The 13,170-nt window shown below is 35.3% G+C and overlaps 3 protein-coding genes across 3 annotated transcripts; 1 reads left to right on the forward strand and 2 right to left on the reverse strand.

The window, feature by feature from the left end:
* Positions 1 to 154: 154 nt before the first annotated feature.
* On the reverse strand, positions 155 to 1,908 carry LOC106169910 (rRNA-processing protein UTP23 homolog). Its single transcript, XM_013549575.2, has 3 exons — positions 1,297 to 1,908; positions 914 to 1,050; positions 155 to 626 (listed from the first exon to the last, which is right to left on the reverse strand). Exons 1-3 carry the CDS (start codon positions 1,511 to 1,513, stop codon positions 255 to 257), a joined length of 726 nt encoding a protein of 241 aa, XP_013405029.2. The 5' UTR covers positions 1,514 to 1,908; the 3' UTR covers positions 155 to 254.
* A 104-nt stretch (positions 1,909 to 2,012) lies between these two features.
* Positions 2,013 to 5,500, forward strand: LOC106169908 (eukaryotic translation initiation factor 3 subunit H-B). Its single transcript, XM_013549574.3, has 7 exons — positions 2,013 to 2,195; positions 2,424 to 2,580; positions 3,397 to 3,564; positions 3,989 to 4,088; positions 4,310 to 4,459; positions 4,703 to 4,838; positions 5,130 to 5,500. Exons 1-7 carry the CDS (start codon positions 2,133 to 2,135, stop codon positions 5,346 to 5,348), a joined length of 993 nt encoding a protein of 330 aa, XP_013405028.1. The 5' UTR covers positions 2,013 to 2,132; the 3' UTR covers positions 5,349 to 5,500.
* Positions 5,501 to 7,424: 1,924 nt separating this feature from the next.
* LOC106169876 (SPRY domain-containing SOCS box protein 3) lies at positions 7,425 to 10,950 on the reverse strand. The gene has a single exon (XM_013549514.2). The coding sequence runs from the start codon at positions 10,120 to 10,122 to the stop codon at positions 9,388 to 9,390; it is 735 nt and encodes a 244-aa protein (XP_013404968.1). The 5' UTR covers positions 10,123 to 10,950; the 3' UTR covers positions 7,425 to 9,387.
* Positions 10,951 to 13,170: the final 2,220 nt, after the last annotated feature.

Genomic DNA, 13,170 nt, shown 5'->3' on the forward strand with positions numbered 1-13,170 from the left:
AATGAAGGCTTGCAACCATATTGGCCACAAGCTAATGCTAGAAAGTAAAAAACTCTGCTTGCGCTTAATAATTAACATCTCTCAATATTTGTGTTCTTTAAAAGAAGACATCCTGCTATTTAAATAAAAGGCACAAGAAACAGAAACAAATGTGACCAATTTCAAATAACATGTTTACTTTTATTCCTTTATCTTTGTTCTAGGACAGGAGATAGCAGTGTAATTAAAAATAAGTTAACAAAGAAAAAGTTCATTCAAGAAGAGCTTTTCAAATGTTCAATAATGTGTGGGGCAATTTTAATCTTCTTTTTTCTTTTTCTTTTTTGCACACCATTTTTTAATATAGGTTCTTTTGGTTTGGTCGTCTTCTTTTTACAAGATAAGGGGTTCACTCCTTTCTTCTTTTTTCTTTTCCTTTTCTTCAATTCATCATGGCCAAAAACTGTCCTCTTGAGCCTATTTAATTGCTCCTGTTCATGATGTGACAGTGAAATCTTATTAGCAACATTGCATTCTGCAGAGTGCCTCGACTTGTTGGAGGGATTGTCAAGAATGATTGCATTGTGTGTAATATAAAGCAAAGGTGTTCCTTTCCTGTTTCTGGCAATCTCTTGAAGGTCTTGGTCCTGAATAAGAAAATGCTAATAAAACTAATCGTAAAAGAAATTGAATAATTTTACTCTGCTTTTGACCACATGCTGTATGGCAATATGGAAACTGGTCAGGGTAGAAAAGTAACTGTTTCTTTTTAAAAATTTTCTGTATATATTTTTGTACAGATGACTTCATTTTTGACTGTGTAGAAACCTAACTTTTTAAATAGACAGACATCAAAGTGGGGTTTTAAAGCTGCTTATTTCTTATTTTTATACCAACTTCTGATAATATCTAGACTGAATATATATGAGCATACCTGTGTGGCAACAAAAATACTTTTCTTTTTCTTCATAACAGATTGGAAACATTTTGCAGCTGTCAATGGACTGTGGTGACCACAACTTTCTAAATCAAACTGTTGAAGGACCTTGAAGGGACCGTATAACAAAGGCCCTGAAACAAGGAATAATTTATACAAATTTAAAACTTTTAAACAAGTGGAAAGGAAAATTTTTTAATCGGTGAATTGAAATTATTTTTTAACCATTAATTTAAAATGAAAAAATCTTGTGAAATTTTGTATTCTCATAAAAATCAATTGCTAACTAATAACATTGGAAAAATGGAAATCAGTTTGATCTTGTTTAAACAGTATAAAAATTATCATAATCAAATAAAAAAGACTATCCACATATCAACCTAGATCTTCGCACTCAGCCTTCGCACAAAGCGTGGTACAAAGCTTAAGTTCTGACTCCAAGTATTTAGGCAATTGTTCCCTGATGTTGATTTTGAACTGCAAGGCAGCTTTGCAGAAAGTCCCATCTATCAATATGCTGAATGGAGGACAGATGTCGAAATAGCTCTTATAAAACCCTACAATTTTCCTGGCCTGTTTTAGTCGTTTAGTTTTCATTGCTGCTCACAAATGCTTAAAAACCTTATCTATACTGGTTTTCAACAACATCATGTCAGGGGTAATCCTAGAGAGGGGTGAGAAACGTCCATTGTTCTCGTCAGCGAGGCTGGCTTTTTTCAGGGTATGTACGCACAGACAGAAAACCATGTATTGTGGGAACATTACTAATGAAGCCACTGGTAGTGCTAGTAGATATCAGGCTGTAGTCTTGAACAAGCGCCTCGATGACGAGTGAACAGTTGTCAAAAACAAAAGACCCAGGTGTGGTAGTTCAACTACTGTTCATGCGTGCCACAACGACCAAACCTAATTGCTCCTCAAGGTCATAAAACAATATCCGGTACTGGCGGCCAGGCTCGTCTTAATCATATAAGTAGCGCGTTTCCACCCCCTGATCATGTGTTCATTGTGGGTGCAGACATTTTGGTTCTCGCGAATTCTCGTTGACCAGAGATCGTTTAATACCTACAAAGCCTCTCTTGGCAGAACAAAATAGAATGCATCGCAGTCAATATCACATATAAGTAATACTTTTCCGCTAGTTTTACTTAGTTTATTATTGGTGATCACTATATTTCTTAATAATGATAAAACTACTACCCGGTCATTTTTCAAGATGGCTTCGGGGCGCGAGCGCACGAGGGATCTTCCCGTAAAATATGTACAAATTGATGGTTTAGTGAGTATACATCACATTGATTCATTTGCTTCCTGTTATGTTATACAAGTCAGTACATTTCAATGTTGAACGTCGTATTTTTTATAAAGTAATAAACGGTAATAAACGGATAAACATTTGGCATATGGCCACAATGCATTGTAGGGCACAGCGAGTGGTTGTACAAATACACTACATTAGAGTAATACTAAATTTAGTACGTTCTGAACAGCAATGAACGTTTTCCAGGTTGCTTTGAAGATCATTAAGCACTGCCAAGAGGAGGGTGCTGGCGGTACTGACCTTGTCCAGGGAGTCCTACTTGGTCTTGTAGTGGACACCAGGCTTGAGATCACAAACTGTTTTCCTTTTCCTAGACACACAGAGGATGAAGACTTTGATGAAGGTTTCACAATAATTAATCAATACTTAATTTAGCACAAATGTGCTAATGTATGAAAGATAGATGTGTCTATGACGTACCCCACCTATTCACACCATTGTTGTTGACAAAGATGTGAATTAAGATAAGATTCATGAGCTTGTCTACAGTACTACTGTTTATGCTACTGTGAATTTACATGTCAGTTCAAGATAGCCGTGGACAAACTTTTTAATTCTATAGGGGTGCAACAGGGATTTTTGTCACTATCAAACAATCATGTGGGTCAAGCAATTTCCATTGTATAGGATTCTGGCATTGGCTTATTTCTTGACAGGAACTAATGTTAGGTCATTATTTTACCAAATTTGAGCATTCAGAAATCTCTCAACGCTCGTCTTGAGCAGGTGTAATTAAATTTCACAGTGGCCTAACAGGCAGACAAGCAGATGGATCTTATGTTAACACAGTGCTGTGGAGGTAAGACTTTGTGGAGGTGAGAGGTAAGCAAAAATTTTTAGAGCCATGGTGTTAACTCATGAAATTTCAAGCTGTTCTTTATTGTGAATTCACTTGCAATTGTATTTTTATGATTATATTTAATCTAATGCAAATCCAGGTTAACTTTAGAAAGTTAGAATGAAATATCATGGGTTTTTGATAAAGAGACTTAAACAAATTAAGAGAAGGTAATGGTGGTACATTTAATAATAGTTCATTTGTCACAATTGTTTACATTATTATTATTATTATTATTATTATTACTACAGTGTCAATATCATGGATTTTTATCATATTTTTTCTGAAATATCTAAAATGTGAATTTCAAACTTCTTTTAGTCCAGTACCAAATGGAGATGATGCGTAATCTCCGCCATGTCAACATAGACCATCTTCATGTGGGCTGGTACCAGAGCACATACTTTGGATCTTTCCTTAACAAGGCACTGCTAGATTCACAGTTCAACTACCAGCATTCTATAGAAGAGTCTGTGGTTCTGATATATGGTAAGATGTTAAACGGGCAAACAAAGCGGTTTAAATTGGAAATGATACACAAGAACAGCACTTTCACAACAACAAACTCTCCAAATAAACGAGATCTATTTTAAATTCAATGATTATTTAAGATAAACAATTTTAGACACCATTCTTATATCATCTCAACAACTATGATAGCACTCTCCCTTGGTTTGTTTGCCCCTTCAAAGATAGACAGAAGTCTGCATACAATGCAAAAGTAATTTTGGAATCACTATTTTTTAAGCCAAATGCTGGAATGTTAACTGTTTAAAAAAATCATCTAAGAAGGAAATACAATCTTACTATCTGATTCTGGCATACTTTTTCATATAACAGTAAACACTATGACATGACTGATGTTTCTGCATGCCAGAAGTCTGTTACATTACGATTATGCCTTTGATTCCAGATCCTCTACGAACATCTCAGGGTTATCTTACTTTAAAAGCATACCGCCTCACACCAGCAATGATGGACATGTACAAGGAAGGAGACTTTTCACCAGAGGCGTGAGTAATTATGGTCAAAATTTTGGTGAATGCTGTCTTCTTGTATTGGTTTTCTGCTGGTCCTGCACAAAACTACAAGAATTTTGACACGTCAGGGATACATAAGAATGATTATCACAAGATGTTTTCTGTATTGTTTATGCATAGTTGCATAAAAAATTGGTGACAATACTCTCTGTTATGAACTGTTGCTTTGATGAAAAAACTTCTTTTTTTTTCAGAATTAAAGAAATGGGAATAAGTTTTGAGAACATGTTTGAAGAAATTCCTGTTGTGATGAAGAATTCCCACCTGGTGAATGCCTTACTGTGTGAGATCCAGGAAATAGCCCCAGAAGCCGAGCACTATCAGAGTCTAGACCTGGCCACAGCGTAAGTAGTACTTGTAACTCATCATGTTTTTTAACAACTGTTGTGAAGGTGGTTTTGTGGATTTAAGAATTTGGGAGTTTTATTGTTTTCATTTGTATTATATTACATTTCTTTGTTTGAAACTTTGGTTAATTAGTTTATCGAGCTTCCCAATATTTAAGATCATGGAAACTTTTTTTCATTGAAGACGAGTATATACTACTTTTTACATTTAGCTTGGTATCATATGTGTCTTTTTTGCAGGTCTGTATTAGAAAAGAATGTTCGTCAGTTGATGGAAAACGTTGATGAGTTGGTTCAAGACACAAATAAATATATAAATTATCAGAGACAGTCTGCAAAACAACAACAAGCAAAACAGCAGTATCTCCAGAAGAGGGTATGTTATTGATCATTATTTATCTATTTAGATATTTTTCCCTGTATGTTAATTTCACATTTCTGGTCTGTTTGCGTTTGATTTAATATTTTCAAATGTGAAATTTATTTGATAGAAAATAAGTAAATGTTACACGGTATTAGCATAAGAGTGCTAGAATTTATTTTCAAAATAATATGGGAATGTTTGTATTTTATGTCATTGCATTTTCAAACAATCTACTGTATGTAGTTGTATTTTTTTAACAATCAGGGGAATGGTCATAGTAAATCGCTGTTTTCTGCTTTTTAGCGTATGGAGAATGAAGCTCGGGCAGCCAAGGGTCAGCCACCTTTACCTGAAGAAGACATAAATAAAGTGTTTAAACCATTGAATCCGCCGCCACGTCTAGATAACCTGCTGACCTGTGGTCAGGTGAACACTTATTGCCAACAGATGGAGCAGTTTGTGTCTCAGAGCTTTGGAAAACTCTTCATGGCAGAGTCTTTACAGAAAGATAGTAAACCATGAAATTTATGAAAACTGTACTTTAAATTCACAAGAGGCATCCAGTCAAACATGCCATGTTGACCAGAGATAAAGTAACTTTTAAACAGAAAAGAAATCAACTTGTTATATCTGGTCAGGAAATAAATAAACAACATGGTTTAGTTGGTATTCAAGACGAGGCTTCATCCACTGATTTTGGGTTGTGTGAAACGGTCTTCCAGTCACTAAATGTATGGTATACAAATATTAATGTATGAAACTGGTAAAAAAACAAACAGAATTCGAAAGTATTTTGAAGGAGCCATATACAGTGATCTTGGTACGAAAATACCAATAATTTCCTTTGAGCCTTCAATATTTTTCTAGTGCTAACAAACCATCACTGTGTTGAATTCAAAAGTGAAAAACGCCATGTTATTGAGTTTTTTAGACCTCGTTTATCGAAATTGGCTTATGTTTAATGAAGTCGCATAATGCATTCCTTGCATTTTCGTAAATCATAAAGTAATAATCTAATTACTTGACAAAAACGTGCTCTTAGACTTAATATCGGACTATTTAAAAAGAAAGTACAACTATAATTTTGCTGATCACACATTCTGTCCCTTTGATATTTTTTTCATTCGCAGTAGAAGTTCCCGAAAAAATGTAAAAATAACTTCACCCCCTATGAAGTGGCGTGTGTGATTTTCTCTTTCTTAATACGTCATAGAGATGAAAACATCTAGAAGTCCTTAAGTCATTGACAGTTCCAAGATATTGTCTTTAATCAAAATAAACAGGATCGATAACATTAGATGAGTCACAAAGCCGTGAGCAATTTCTGAGATTTATGACTAATATTGCGAAAGAAATCGATATCTTCAAGAGTGTTGTGCTTCACTGAGAACTCATTCAATCCTTTATGACAATTTTACAGAATCATTGTGTGAAATAATTCTAACCTTAAAATCTGGAAACTATACACAAAGCTGGTGTTCTATAAACTGCAGTGCCGTAGTGGTTTGTTAGTTTTAATAAAAGAGTATTGTTTAAAAATACAATGCGAATAGGCAATGCACTTTATCTGTTTTTCTCTTGATGAGCATAAACCCTTAGGCAGGACGTAAGCAATGAATCCATTTTCAATCTGACAAGAAAATGGAAAAGCAAAAAAAAAAAAAAGAAATAGGATATCTCGCTTTGCAAATTATTCTTTTTTGTTGAAAGGTCCACAATGAAGAGCGTGCTTAAAGATAAAGCCGAGGATGTCCGAATCCACTTTTGTCCCTGTCGTCACCATTTTTTTTTTTTTTTTTTTTTTTTACACTCTTTCAAAAATGTATGTTGAGCACTTGTCAAGGGCAGAAAAACAAACGTTGTCCATCCACGTCCATGTGGAAAGCCCTATGCAGAATGTATTAAAACAGTGCTTCGTTTACAGCAGAAGATTTTTCATTTTTTTAGCAAACAGATATTTCCTTATCAACCAAATAAGCGGGAAGGGTAGGGGGTCGGTAATAGGTTACAGTGACAAATTCAATTCCCACGGAACCAAGGACCTGTTGACATGACAGGAATTTGATTGACGCTGATCCCAACCAGGTCTGTTAATTGCTGCTCAGGTGTACATGCATTACCAGGAAAAGCATGCCCGTTTCCTTTTCACACGAATACACTTGTGACTTGCTTTCACACGCCATCCGACGGACAGCACTCTGTGTGACACGGTGTTCTAGATAGCGCTGTAAATTCCGAATACGGGTTGTGTATGATGCCAAGAACTGAACGAGCCCGCTTTCTTTCATTTCTTCCATTCAGTGCAACAAAATATTAAGCAATGCAAATATTAAAATCCAACATGCATAGTTAGTGGTGGGATTTCATTTACTTTACCGAAACACATAAACCATAGCCAATTAAGAGATCATGGTCCTTTGTTTGATTACTGTTACAGAATCCTACCTTCACTCATGGTCCTTTGTTTGATTACTGTTACAGAATCCTACCTTCACTAAAACTCGCAAAAGTCTTCCTTCATCTTTGAATGACTTTGGTTTTGAAGATGAAGTAACGATCGTTATTATTTAAGTGAAACTGAAGATATGCACAACTTAATATTTGTGACAAATTTATTATCATTTATATGCTTTCTAGACGTAGCCTTCATTGTGTAAAGGAAGCCCACATGCTGGTTAGCCAACATTTCACAACAACTCTTTATAACATGACTAAAATCATGGTGACTGTGAGTCATTAATATTGTTCGTGGCGAACTAGATCAGTACTAGATCAGTTGCAAAACCGTAGTTATCTTAACAGAGATATTATAACGAATTTAATAATTTATCTCTTCAACACCTGCTATAGGCTCCGTTTCCACTGCTTTTCCCTGTTGCAACTGTATGGAGTTATCATAATTACTCAGACGATGCAATCCATATTGGTATTACTACCAAGATTATCTGTCATCACAAACAGCACTTGCCTTTTATAGTACGTGTTTAACATAACAGCTAAAAGGTTAATTAGAAATTAATTCGAAATGGTTAATATATAAACACTCACACATTTTCTGAGACATATATAAACACGGAGTTATTTCAAATTTATGAACGTCTCCATTAAAATTTGATAAGCACGTTACAAACAACAATAAATAGTGGAATCAATACTACAGCTATATTAATATTGCACTTGTGTCCCAGCTGTTAGGAAAAACTAATTATCAATTAAATATACAATATATTGCACTTTTCTCGGTTATAATGCGAACGCACTCTCACGTTCTTCAATGTTCTAGGTTTACTAATGACAAATATTGCACTTTTGTCGGCCTTGTGTTTTTGTACATTTAATATTCTAATGACATCACGACAAACACTACTCGTTTTATGTACATTTTGAGACTCTGTTCCTCCATTTGTTCGACACTCGCCATTTGTACAAGCAAAACAATATACAATTTAGTGTAGAAAATTGAGTGAAACACCTGGCAATCACTATACTGTAGTCTAGCACAATGTAAAACGAACATGTTTTTATGCATCACTAAAATAACTACCTCAAAATACAGATCAAAACCAATCAATTAAGGCACTAAAATGTTTTTCTTTTGATTTTTCATAACTTAGCTGGTTAACTAGAAGTATTGGATGGTTGTCATGTGACTCTCCCGTAGAACAGGCAATTCAGAGAAATTCTTAGGAGGTCATTAAGTGGTACCGTGTACGATTCATTAAATATCTACCACACGCGCTAGTTTGCTAAAACTCAATTGACCAGAACTACTCATCCGAACGACTAAAGAAGATAAAGTCTATTGTAAGAACGAATTCATAAAAACACATATTTCTAGAATAAAAGCTTCCACACATTTGCATTATATTAATATCACGACCTGGCTGCATATTCTAGGTAAAGTATTGTTATAAACTAATGGGTAATAGAAGCTAAGAATAAGCTTTTTCTTGTCTCTTCAAATGCCTCGTCACTGATTCTGTTTTCTGGGACAAAATGATGGGACTATACAGGTATATGCAAATGCTTGTAACCAAGTAATAGATTAACCATAGGTATATAAATCTACTAATATTATGTTAAATCACATAAAAAAGATGAGATTTTTATACACGGGACATTTTCAGAACATTAATTAAAAAAGCTTACATTTCAGCTTGAGCCGGCATTATTAAGTTAGTGGCAATAATGTATAGCTAATAGCATTAGCTTATCAGGGAAAAGCGGGAGTACAAAAGATTGATGCAGATCACCAGCTGCTCGGTACTTATCGATAGATTTCTTTCTACGATATCTTCTTCTGCTTGTGTAAACGCAATATGTATATATAGGCTTCTTTGTTCCAGGTGAAATAAATCAATAGAATATAATTAATATAGACGCCATTTTGTACAAAGCTTATTGACTAAAACAGTTTTGCTCGCATTGTGAGAGATTTTTCCAGCATGCACAAAATATGTTATCAATATGCAAAAAATTAAGATGAAATTAATCATTACACTTTACTATTTAAAAAGGTAATGGTAAAGCACCAAGGATCGGAGAAGACTAGACTAAACATTCATGGCAACGCTTCTTTGATATAGCACTTAATCTTGTTTGGTAAAGGCAAGTTGTCCACTTCATTTTCATCTTGTATCTGATGTACTATGACTTCACGACACCTGTCCTGTAGGTCTACAAATGCTCGACGGGTTACACCTAACGTCATCTCAGTCTTCGCAGCAGTTGAGCAAATAACAGGGTACAGGTCTTCTTCAACTTTATTGATGCCCGTGAAAGCCACTCCTAAATTAAGACCGTCTTTCAGATATGTTAACGTCCCGGATTTCCAATCAAAAAGAAGTCCTATTGTCGTTGCTTCATTTTCTCGGAATGGTTTTGTATATTGTCTCCATTTGCCGTTGTGCCACAGAAGTCCTTTGTGAGAGAGCCCCCAACTTTGGTCATCCTCGCCCAACATGTTAACAAATGCATCGACGTGTAAACGAGTCCGCTTTGTACCAATGCCGAACATCATGCTAGTACCAAATATTCTCTGGGAAATTTTAATCTCCCAATAGTAAGATCCATAATTTAGGATACGAGTCCCACGCACTCCAGCGGTGCCATTGCTCCAGTTAGGATGAAAATGAGCTGTCATATTGCGCATTCCGTACAGTTTCACTTCGTGGGATTTATCGTATTTGTTCCAGGTCCAATGGTCTTCTGACCCGTATTGCAATGGATGTTTTTGAGCCGCCATTTTTTTGCACCGAGAACGGCGACTTTTCCCGCAAAAACGCACGGAAAACATAAGAATCGTTTATCGTGAACTATAGCTAAAAAAAGTCTCTACATAGGTAAAATCAGATTTTTGGTTATTTTCTGGTGCAATAGAACCGTTAGCAACAACCAAAACTGTCTTTTCTTTCTTGCCGCTCCTTGAAGGGAATGTTACATATATTGTCAATTTATAAATCAGAAATTTTTTATGCATCATACAATGTTAAAACACGTAACTGTCAAGCTCTCTGGGAAAACAATTTTACGGCACAAAATGCCGCTCACCCTTATCGTCAACTTTTGCTGCCTGTCGTCACGTCTCCCTCCACCTCCTTTTCTTCCTCTTATCGTCTTTTTTCTCTCTTTCATTTCACCAGATGTTTTGGTCCGCCATTTTTAAAGAGATTCTGTCGTTGTTCTTGCAATGATCAGAAAATCAGCTAAATTCTTACAGCCTATTTCTGGAGATCGTCGGTTCAAAATCATACTTTCACTGCTAGAAATCTTCCAGTTTGTATTCTGATTCGTGTGCAATACAATTCGCACTCGAATATATATCTACAAAAACGAAAAATATGGCAGACAAAGACCAATCGAATACATGCTACTAAAGTCTGTATCGATCGAATGGTTTGCACGCTGTCGTATGCGGGATTTAAATACCCAGCCTACCTCAGCAGATGATTAATGATTCGTATTGCTCTGTATTGTCTCAGGCTACAGCAGGCCACTTGAGACAAATAAGACAATAGGACAAAGCCCTGGTTTTCCCAGCCACCGGGGTGGCTTAATCAGTTATTACATTGTGTACCTACGGCAGGTTGATTTGCCTAAGAAATACCTTGGTAAACACGGTCGCATGCCAGACACGCGCCTGGCGTTCATTTAACTAGCTGAATAGTATTGAGCGTAGGTTTATTATAAAGAATTAGCCGACTTTATGAAAGCAAGCTGGTAACAGATGGTAATATGGATGCACTAAAATTCAGTTGTTGGTGACATAAGCTGAAGTAGATCGAAGTACAAGTCATTATGACATAATATTGATCTCTGGGGGTGGACATGTAACAAAACATGATTGTGTTTTGATGAGTAAGTGATCATTGCTCACACAATATAAATATATGTTGACATCATTGCTGCCCTTAGCAAAATATATGTTTAAATTAATGTTCACAAGTCATAGCAGATGATTCCACTGCAATTAAATAATAGACAAAAGGTTTATGTCGTTAAGTTTTTATTATCCGCTTTAAGCGATCCTTCTCTTCATGGTAAAAAGGACATTTTTCAGTTTAATCAATAGGTATACGGCGTACTGCGATAATATAAAATTTGCTGAATTGACAAAAAATTAAATTTCTTCATTGAAAAGCTTGACCAGGTTCTATAAGCAGGAGAACAATACATACAAAAATGAATACGTTTGTATTAATCTTACTTCATTTCAGTTTTAAACGTTTTTGTTAACATAATTTTACTTTTGATAAATCAAACATTTATGCCCCTTGAAAGATGGAATTCGGCTTATTTTCAGCTAGAGAATGCTAAAAAAGAATTTTATAATCATTTATCTATTGAGAAATAAGAATTTCTGAACGTCACATGAGACATTCTTTTGTTCTCCAAATCACCGGCCGCAAGCAGTGACCCCAGAATAACCTTAGTTTTGCTTTTGGTCCAGTAAACGCCAGCATACTATTCCCAGTATCAGATGATTTCACCTGCAACAATTAAAACATCCAGGACTTTGATTATTATTATTAAAATTTCATGCATGCTACAGTCAGGCGGGCCACCTGTCTACGTCATTATATTAGTTGTGTCAATATCACAGAAATTAAAGTAAACTTTCGTATCCTGAACCTGTGCAGCATTTTCAGCACCTTGCAGATTAAATAATTCTGAACATCTGATTTCATTTTCCATTCTTATATCTTTTTTATATCACCTATTTTTTTCTTGTCTATTTCGATTTAGCAATAACTAAGAAACAAGTGTGACATTCAAAGACACCGCCCGACGCGGCACGCGCCAACAGCTGCTCACTGGAGTGCTCTTTTGTTCACTCAGTCCTTTATTGCTGATTTTTCATATCGAGGTATTAGCATAATTTAGTTTCAAATGAAAGCAAAAGGGTGAGCGATTATTGTTATTAGTAGTAAATCTTTTGTAGCATTAATGGATTATTTTTTTCGTCATCACAGCATCTGTAGACTTCTAGAAATCTGCTGGTCATTTTTTTTTTTGTTGTTGTTGTTGTTTAGGATCTAAATGTTATAATTTGATTTCATGCCAACGTGCACCTACTTTTTCACACTCTCATCCATCATTATTTAATTTCAACAACTACAACATGAAATAAAGCTACGTGCTCACTAGAAGATATCTACGTAAAGAGAACACGAGTGGAATGGCACAAGTATACGTGAGGATTGTAATTATTACTATTATATCTAAAATGCAAGAAGGGATTATATTTATTACTATTATATGTTTGGATACAAATGTTCCATGAAGTGGTAAATAGTCGCCTGAGGGTCCTTATTTTTTAACCAATGAAGTCGCCTTCTATCATGAAGTAGTAATGTTTATCCCTCGAAGTGGTAATATACTATTATATGAAGTATCTTTTAAAACATACGCACTTGCATTAGGAAGTCCGACAATAAATGCAAGCGGTACTGCCCGTGGTACTCGTCTCTAGAAACGTTGAATAAAGGATAAGTGACAGATTTCTGATGGACTGGGAAAGTTAATATATATAAATATTTAAAAATTCATCACATTTCGGTTACCGGTTTTCTTGACCACACGTTGTTTTGAAAAAAAACTTTATTTTATGCATGATATCAAAACGCTTGGCAGTAGAATCCAGATATGTAGGGTTCATTCGTCATCGAGTAATTAAAAAACTTTCAAATTGTATATGTTGAAAAGTAAAGAAGTTAAACACAGCGCAGGTGACACTTGAAACCACATTTAAGCCATTAAGCACCCCGGATGTGTACTTCGGCATGTTTACTCTATTATATCTTTACCTCCCTTTGAAAAGAATCTAAGAGCGCCATTTGTTTGA

This window comes from Lingula anatina, chromosome 1, assembly GCF_051362555.1.
Source record: "Lingula anatina isolate TDL-2025a chromosome 1, LinAna3.0, whole genome shotgun sequence".
NCBI lineage: Eukaryota > Metazoa > Brachiopoda > Lingulata > Lingulida > Lingulidae > Lingula > Lingula anatina.

Excerpts from the sequence above, each read along its gene's own strand:
- LOC106169876 (XM_013549514.2), bottom strand. The coding sequence starts at position 10,122 with ATGTTTTCCGTGCGTTTTTGCGGGAAAAGTCGCCGTTCTCGGTGCAAA.
- LOC106169910 (XM_013549575.2), bottom strand. The coding sequence starts at position 1,513 with ATGAAAACTAAACGACTAAAACAGGCCAGGAAAATTGTAGGGTTTTAT. Across the intron at positions 1,051-1,296 it reads GGCTGAGTGCGAAGATCTAG|GGCCTTTGTTATACGGTCCC; the intron begins GTTGATATGTGG and ends TCCTTGTTTCAG. Across the intron at positions 627-913 it reads GTATTTTTGTTGCCACACAG|GACCAAGACCTTCAAGAGAT; the intron begins GTATGCTCATAT and ends TTTCTTATTCAG.
- LOC106169908 (XM_013549574.3), top strand. The coding sequence starts at position 2,133 with ATGGCTTCGGGGCGCGAGCGCACGAGGGATCTTCCCGTAAAATATGTA. Across the intron at positions 2,196-2,423 it reads ATGTACAAATTGATGGTTTA|GTTGCTTTGAAGATCATTAA; the intron begins GTGAGTATACAT and ends AACGTTTTCCAG. Across the intron at positions 4,089-4,309 it reads GGAGACTTTTCACCAGAGGC|AATTAAAGAAATGGGAATAA; the intron begins GTGAGTAATTAT and ends TTTTTTTTTCAG.